Source organism: Aythya marila (assembly GCF_965140915.1).
Source record: "Aythya marila genome assembly, chromosome: 5".
Classification (NCBI taxonomy): Eukaryota; Metazoa; Chordata; class Aves; order Anseriformes; family Anatidae; genus Aythya; species Aythya marila.
In genome coordinates, this window is record NC_139046.1 from 15,430,419 (window position 1) to 15,438,779 (window position 8,361).

Consider the following 8,361-nt stretch of genomic DNA (forward strand, 5'->3'; position numbering starts at 1 on the left):
TGAATTGCTAAGGACAGGCTCTCTAATTAGGACTGGTGTGAGTGTAGGGGGTGGATGGATTTAAATTTAATTGCACCTATTATTCTCACAGACAATTTGATCTGTGGCTTGGCACACAATTAATTTCTGAATTTCCAATTTGCCTATAAATATATCTCAGATATAATAAAGCTTTTATGGTTACCTTGGCTTTGACATATTAACCAAAAAATTTGGTGTCTGGAATTTTCTAATTTTAAAATATTAAAGTTAATGTGGTTAACATCTCTAAAGAGAAAAGGGTGCAGTGAAAGCTTGATGGCAATATTTCAGTGTTGTCCAACTTATGGTAGAAGTACTTAGAGAGCTATAATGATAACAGAAGGTATTGAAGTGACCTGTTACTAGTGGAAGTTAAGAACAGAGCCATGCCTAACATAAGCTTACTTCAGGAAAACCATATTCTTTGCTTCAAAAAGTCTTTAAAATTTAGGTTAAGTTCTGTTTGGACACAGGAACTGGTCATGGAAAATCATTCTGTTCTTCACTTAAGAGTGCAATATCTTAACTGGCTAAAGAAGAATAGTCTATGAGATGTTAAACAACAAACACTTTTACAACACCCTCTGCACTACTTTGTTGTTTCATTTATCTGGAGTACATAAGGATTTATTATTATTATTATTATTTTCTGGAAGGCAGAGGGAGAATTCTGCTTAAAATAAATTCAAGTAGTTGATTCATATTTCCATCTAGGGTCAGACTCCATCTTTTAGTTTAGGGACATTAATATTTATTACTTCCTGTTCTTACTAAGGTCACAACAGTTACTGTCTGCTCTCACACATACTCAGCATACTCAGATCATGTCAAACACGAGATCACAGGGCTAGTATATTCATAACAAAGAAACAAACAAAATGAGAGACAACTATACAAATAAAGAAATAAATCAGCTGGCTTATGACCAAGAATCCTGGAATTTGGGCTAAAAGCAGAAACTCTACTTAGATTTTATTTAGATAGCAGGTGCAATGATCTTTTATATCCAGGAATGAACAAGAGACAAAAAGAACTTCACCTTATCAAGACTTGTGAAAATACATTCACAGAAGAGAAGAATACAGACAGGCTGTGTTTGCTGGAAAATGGAAGAATAACCATATACCAGTAGACAAAATCTAGAAAAGTTTTTATGTAGAAGCTGTGAAGGCAAAAATCTCATTTGCCTGGTATGCTCATTTGTGAAGCAGGTTTATGTGAGATGTCTCCACAGGGAATTAAATTCAACAGAGCCTTGTTCCAGCTCCTATGGAGGGCAGAAGGCTTGTATGAAGCATACTCTATCAGTATTAGAAGAAGAAGCCCCCATAGGGGATTAATCTAGAGCATCCTTTGATTTCCAAATGGGATCTGTGCTCCTCTTCTCTTGTTGGACCCAGGTCCTTTCTGCTGCTCTAGGGGGAGCCACACATTCCATCAACTGTGGCTGTATTAGCAGGTTATCTCATGGTGAAGAGCATTGCACCATGTAACAAGCTACAAGCATTTGGTGCAGCCCACAAAATGGGGGCTCTCTTTGTTCCAAACAAGTCCTTCATCATCTAATGCAAACCTTCTGGTTCCCACATCTTTATGCCCACTTCTGAGTGCCACGCTGCCATGGCACAGGTGGCTTCCAGGCCTTTGCCTTGAAATTTGCCTTGAAGCTTATGTAAATGGCTTTCATCCATCACTTATCAGCTGTGGCTATTGGATGGCCACGAGTAGTAAATCACGAAGTAAACAGGGCTGTAAATGTCAGGTGCACTGGTGTAGTGAGTTTACATGGCAAGATTTTGGTAGTGGGGGGCTGCAGAGGTGGCTCCCTGTGGTGAGGCTCACCTGCCCAGATGAGTAAAACCACCACTACTGGATAGTCCATGACAGCTGTTTGTCTGTGTGTGCTATGCACTATGGCAGTGAGTGAACTTATACCACTTTCAGTGAGAAGCGAGCTGCCTTGAGATTCCTCACATTTTCCAAACTTCACTTGGGCAGGTACCATGGAATATGCAATGTCTTTGACACCCCCCACCCTTTCTTACCTTATGGTAAACTTTTGGTTTAGCTGTAGCCGATATGATCCAGGGAAGCAAATGTCATTATAAATAAGGATTGTTATGGACTTTGACTTTATATTTTCTTTGTCAAAGAGGGAGAGAATTGCCTTTTCAAGGAAGTTACAGTGGAATATTATAATTTGATTGTCTGATGTTTTAATTAATAATTTGGTTGAATTTATTGGAGACAAGACATTGTTTGCATGGCTACTTTAAATGTTCTATGTACATTAGATATTTACAGTTGCCATACATACTATTTATCATAACAAACTATTCATTATTTCTTACTGCCAAGCTCATCATTACCTTCTGTTCATCTAATGATTGTTTATTTTGTGACAGAATAATCTGAAAAGAGGATGAAGTGTCTTCTGTACCTGTGTTTACTCCTTGCTGATCTTTGTGCCACAACACAATGCCACCACAGAGATGTTTGCCATGAAGTCAATAACACAAATCTACATGATGGAACAGAGAATTTATTAAAGCACAACTGTCAAGACCAAGGCTCCAGCTACGCAGATTTTGTATTTAAATTTTACAAGCAGGCTATAACAAAAGAAGTTGATAAAAACATTTTCTTTTCTCCTATAAGTATCTCCACTGCCTTTGCCATGCTGGCTCTTGGTGCTAAGTCCAGCACCCTGACTCAGATTTTTGAAGGACTGGGCTTTGACAGTCCGACTGAGACACGCGTAAATGATATACATGAAAGTTTTCATAAAGTTTTAGCAGTACTGAACTGTACTGATGTTAACATCACTTTAAATATAGGAAATGGCCTTTTCACTGCTATTGGGTATGAACTTCAGGAGACATTTTTACAAAATACCAAACAGTTTTATGATGCAGAATTTTTTACTAGCAATTTCCATGAACCGACAGAAGCTAAGACACAAATCAATAATTATGTAAAGGAGAAAACCCAGGGGAAAATACCCGAACTAATTGGTCATCTTGATCCAAATACTATACTGGTTCTTGTTAACTACATTTATTTTAAAGGTAAGACACATAACATAATATTACAATGGATAATTTTGATGCAAAAGAAAGAAATTGTAGCAAACTCTTGATGTTTTATTAGCAGTGTGACAACTTAAGAAAGAGCTAATCTGTGGAGGAGTTTCGAGATAAAGTTTAGATGTGGCCAGAAGCAAACTTTCTGATTGTTAGGAATTACTGATTGATTGTGGCCTAATTTGCCTAAAAGTTATGGACAGAGAAGTCCCAGTCTGGTAGGTTCCCTAACAGACAGGAATGTCTCATAGCATGCAGACTCAGTAGTCTGGGACAAAATGACTAAAGATGTTTTGGAAATCTCTATGCTATGCCAATGAAACGTGGAGGAATTACATGCTTGCACTTCCAGGGTCCCCAGTATTAAAGTATATCTACTAGATATGCTGTGTAAAAACTTGAGACCTAGCATTTTGAGGGTCTGTGCATCTGGAGCCCAGATCATCTGCTTGGATGCTAGGATCCTTTATTCTGTTGAAGAATTCCTCATCGGACTGAGGGCAGTCAGTCTGCACCTGGTATGGGGCATCCCCTAACACGGGAAAATAGAAGTGCAGGAAAGGCATAGCAAGATCCTGTGGCAAAATCAAAGTAGATTAATTTAGGTAACATAAAAGGCACAAGAGAGTGATGGGAACATATGGCTAAAAACTGAAGCATGACTCTCTCTTAGTTAGTCCTCATCAAACTTTCCAGCTAAACTCACTACACAGATAAAATGCTTCATAGTGTGTTATGCAGGAAGTTGAAGTGATCTGGTAATCCTTTCCCATAAACAGTGCTCCAGCATACTAACGTTTAAATCGGTCTGATTTGTATCAGCCATTTTTATGATCTTCATATATTCAAATGAAACTTTGTCTCCTTCCCCCCACTAGCTGCCTGGGAAAAGTCTTTTGATCCTACACGTACATATGAGGATGACTTTTTTGTGAACAAAAATACACCCATTAAAGTCAACATGATGCAGTGTGACAGCGACTATAACAGTTATTATGATCAGGATCTATCTTGTGAGGTGGTAGAGCTGCCTTACCAGGGCACTGCACGAGCATTGCTCATTCTGCCTGATGATGGGAAGATGAAACAAGTGGAAGATGCTCTCTCCAAGGAAGCTGTTTGTAAATGGTATAGCAAACTTGAAACCAGGTAAATCTAGGTAGATGAATTACTATAATTTCAGAAACACTATTATTTTTAAGGGAAAGCATTAATTTCAGATATCCTTCTCCTGGATTTCATGTACTGATTTCATAGAGCAGGGTTTTAAATGATTCCCAAGATAAGCTAGAGAAAAACATTATTGATAAGCAACTACAGGCTTTCTGACCTGACGGAAGTGGACACAACATTGCAAGAACTACCTCAAGACTTGGTTGGCTACCTTTTGGATACCATACCTCTTTTTTCACGTTGCTAACCTAATTCATTTGCTTCACTGTATCCTAGATTTTATCTTCCTTTACCCTTCTTTTAGGCTTTCCACAGCTGCTCTGTTTACTCTCTGTAGACTTCTCACTACAAAATCCTTCTGGGTATGCATGTCTTGACACTGGGATGAAAGAGTAGCAATGAAGATTTTAGTTAGTTAGTTTGTTTGTTTCTTTAAGGATAAATAAATCCATTGAAAGAGTGTATGTACAAGAAGATGGATTTGGGCATCTGTCTGGATGCCCAAATACAAATGCTGCCAATAAGCAGATTAGCAATCAGAAGAATACCGACAAACATAATTGAATTGCATACTATCCAGCCTGCTGGCTGAAACAAGACTGCTTTTTTCACTGCTGTTTTTTCTCTGTTCAACAGAAGAACAGATCTGCACTTGCCAAAGATTTCTATTAGTGGGTCTTATGATGTGAAAAGTTTGTTCAAGGAAATGGGCATTACTGATGTATTCTCTAGTAATGCTGATCTATCTGGAATTAGTGGCAGCCGGGATCTTCAAGTTTCACAAGTAAGTGGATGGACAGAGCTAGTGTTGGGGTGGTTGTTAGTTTTTATGATCAATTATATTTGGGGTTTTTAATGACTTGCTTTCCCTCCTTGTCTTACTGAAGTTATAAACAAAACTTGTGATGGTGTCCACAGGCTTACTTAATAATTGTGTTTTTCTTCAGAGAGGGTCTGATGTCTCACCTTTGAATTATTTTAATTAATAGGCTGGATATTAAGTCCATGGAAAAGTTGGACAAGATTTGAATGCTTTTTTGGCACTGTAATACAATAGTTTATATGCAGTTGTATCATGAAAACTACAAATGAGATGTGTGTTATGATATTTGTGTTGATAAATACCTCATTTTTAAAAAATATTTTCAGTTTCCAGGAAACTTCTAATTTACAGTAGCAGAATTTCACCATGTCAGCTTAAGCTACTATCTAAAGTCGTAGAGAAGACATAGACTGCTCCTAATTTAGCACTTAAATAGCAGGCTTCCATAAACTTTAGAACAACAGAGAAAGTGTTGCTAGTGGAAGTCTAAACCATATAAGAAAATAAACCCCCCTCTGTTATTTGTTATCAAGTTGTTATCCCCCCTCTGCTCAGGACTGGTGAGGCTGAATCTGCTGTGTGTCTATTTTTATTTTTGGCCATTTAGTCCTGGAATAGAGAAAACACTCCTTGCAAGTTGTTGGAGATTTACCATACAGGAGTTTTGTTTGCTGGATTTTATCCCTTCTTCTCCTAAACATTCCATAAGATGAGAGTTTATCTTTACCTCCTTCTTTTTGTCACATATAGCAACTACATTTGCTCCTTTTCCCCACAGGCAATTCACAAGGCTCTGTTGGAAGTGGATGAGACTGGAACTGAGGCTGCAGGAGCCACAGCCATAATCCTTACCAAAGTTTTCCGTCCTTCAGTTACAATCAAATTCAACAGGCCTTTCATTATGTTGATTTCTGACAAAGCAACCAGCACCACACTTTTCATGGGGAAAATTGTTGATCCTACTAAGAAGTAATTGCTGAGTTACTGGGCATGCTGGACATGTATTTGGCATGGCTTATAATGGCAGCCATGTTTGCACATGTGGGCTGGTTAGTGCTCTTATAACTGCTCCATAATTAAGGGATATTCAGAGTTAAATGTAGAATTTCATTATCAAATTAGTAAGAAAAAACAAAACAAAACAAACAAACAAAAAAAACAACAACAAAACAGACGGTTTAAAAATGTAACATTTTCACAGTTGAGTAATTCAAGTTATTAATAGACTTTCAAAATTTTCCTTGGAAGAGAGTTCTGTTGTTTCTGTAAGTGATTTCTCTCTGCTAAGCAGTTTTGCCTAGACTGTTTTAAGTTCTGGGTTACTCAATAAAAGCTTTTTCCCAATGGGTAACAAGTCTCTTGTCATTCTGTTACCCCTACTCTGGGACTTGCTGATGATCAGTGCTCACCTGGGTCAGTCCCTACAGGGCCCTTTCTCCCTTACATATATCTTTGCTGCCTAGTCCATTGTTGTTAACCTCAATCTACCTGTTCTCCTTTCTCACATGCCAAATCTTGGCCTAAAATCTTTTTAAAAACTTTGAAAAAAATAGAAAAATTCTGAGACAACAGATTCATTCTGCTTTAGCAGAAAAGTGTCTTTCTGCAGCCCAAAAGGTCAGTAAAAAATAGTGAAAGACAATGACATTAAACATGAAGTGTTAAAGAATTGTCCTGCTACAATATCCTTCATCAATTACTACTATGGCTAATGAATAAGATTAGCATTATTGTTTAAATCTGTCACTTACAGACTGACTTTCAGTGTCTCTGGTATCTTGCTATAAATCAATTAACAAAAGCTTTCAGTTACTTATTAACATAGCAGTCTGTCTGTAAAATATGTTTTAAATGCTGTTAAGTGAATCCATATTTTCTCACATGGAGACAGCAATTCTTTGTACTTTCTCCTTATGTGCTTTCTTGAGTAAAACCTATTTTCAAGAGACACATAAGCACCCTATTGCCATTGCAAATCTGCAGATCTCCCACTCTTACTGCAGAGGAGCACTGGGGCCTGGTGCTCAGCCTTGCTGACCTGTATAGCAAACCCTTTATTGTGCAGTTGCAGTCTCAAGGAGAGGCTGACTCCTGCTTTGACAGCTGCTCTCCCACTGCACTACACCCTTTGATTCATGCCATTGCATAGTGACCCTGGATAAATGTTTTGCAAGCAAGGTTTAGTGCCCATCCCTTGGAAGATGGTGTTCCGGAATGTACATTGCTTATTTCCATTGTGGGTACATTGCTTATTTCCATCGTGGTTCTGGCAATGTGCTGTAAGCACTGAGAAGACAATGCAAGTCCCAAATCAACAAAGAACTCACGACCCCTAACATCACTCTGGCCCTCAGACTTATTCCCCCAAACTTGTTCCGACTTTTTTTATTAGGACCCATCTGTGGCTGTAGCATGGGTTTGGGGTGTGTGTGTTTGTGGGGTGGCTATGCTTCTGTCTCAGAAGATTTGGAGACCGCTTTCTTGTCTGGGAAGAGGAGTCCCTTTGCTCCAAGCAGTGAGAATTCAGTGGAAGCCCTGAGCTATTGCTTCTGCCAAGGCAAGATACCATCACTCAGTGGATCGGGAGATACCAACCTCTGTGTGAAGCAGCGGCTTTTACAGAGTTGAGATCAATGATAACTTGCTGCGGTGGAGGTGCTGTTTTGTGGTAGCTGTTTGAACTCAACAAGAGCTGGGAGCAGTTCCAGTGAGATCCCACCCTGATAAATCAGTGCACCAGTACTGATTACAAGGTAGGATGGTGAGATTTCTATCAGAGCAGGGTGGCAGAAAAACAGGTTCCGGGCCTATTGCTAAAGGGAAAGAGGTTAGGAAAAATCTCACAGTTGCTAGGACAGAGCAGAGGCTTTAGGAAATAACAAGTGTAGCAACTTCCTGCCCCATCTTCCTGCCCCATCTGCCTCCCAGGCCTTTGCTTTTGAGAATGGAAGCAAGGAGCTACAGGAGGAAAGCCACAATGGGAGTTTTCACACGGTAGTGAGAGGAATAGGGTGCTAGCCTGCCCCTGGCAAAAGTCTGTCTTCCCACAAGGAGGCTTTGAATGATGGGTTTTGAAGGAATCTTACCAGCATGTGGGGTGTCACCACAGTTGTCCCCCAGTGGAGGTGTTTCACAACCAGAACAGCAGGTTAACTTGAGGAGTAACATGGTCCTGGAGCAGGAAGAGGGATTTTCCCAAATCTCCCTGCTAGGGAAGGATATGAGGAGGACGGGTAACAAACTAGTCATGTGCCATCCATA

General features: G+C 39.3%; 1 protein-coding gene across 1 annotated transcript in view; it reads left to right on the forward strand.

Moving 5' to 3' along the window:
• LOC309879246 (uncharacterized protein) overlaps positions 1 to 6,448 on the forward strand; it is a gene marked incomplete at its 5' end in the record, with an annotated part of 28,908 nt that extends 22,460 nt beyond the window's left edge. The window contains 4 exons of the mRNA XM_082762782.1: positions 2,432 to 3,089; positions 3,983 to 4,253; positions 4,914 to 5,061; positions 5,879 to 6,448. Of these exons, the coding sequence (XP_082618908.1) occupies positions 2,432 to 3,089; positions 3,983 to 4,253; positions 4,914 to 5,061; positions 5,879 to 6,073 (1,272 nt within the window). The 3' untranslated portion in view covers positions 6,074 to 6,448. The remainder of the gene's footprint in view (positions 1 to 2,431; positions 3,090 to 3,982; positions 4,254 to 4,913; positions 5,062 to 5,878) is intronic.
• Between the last annotated feature and the right edge of the window lie 1,913 nt (positions 6,449 to 8,361).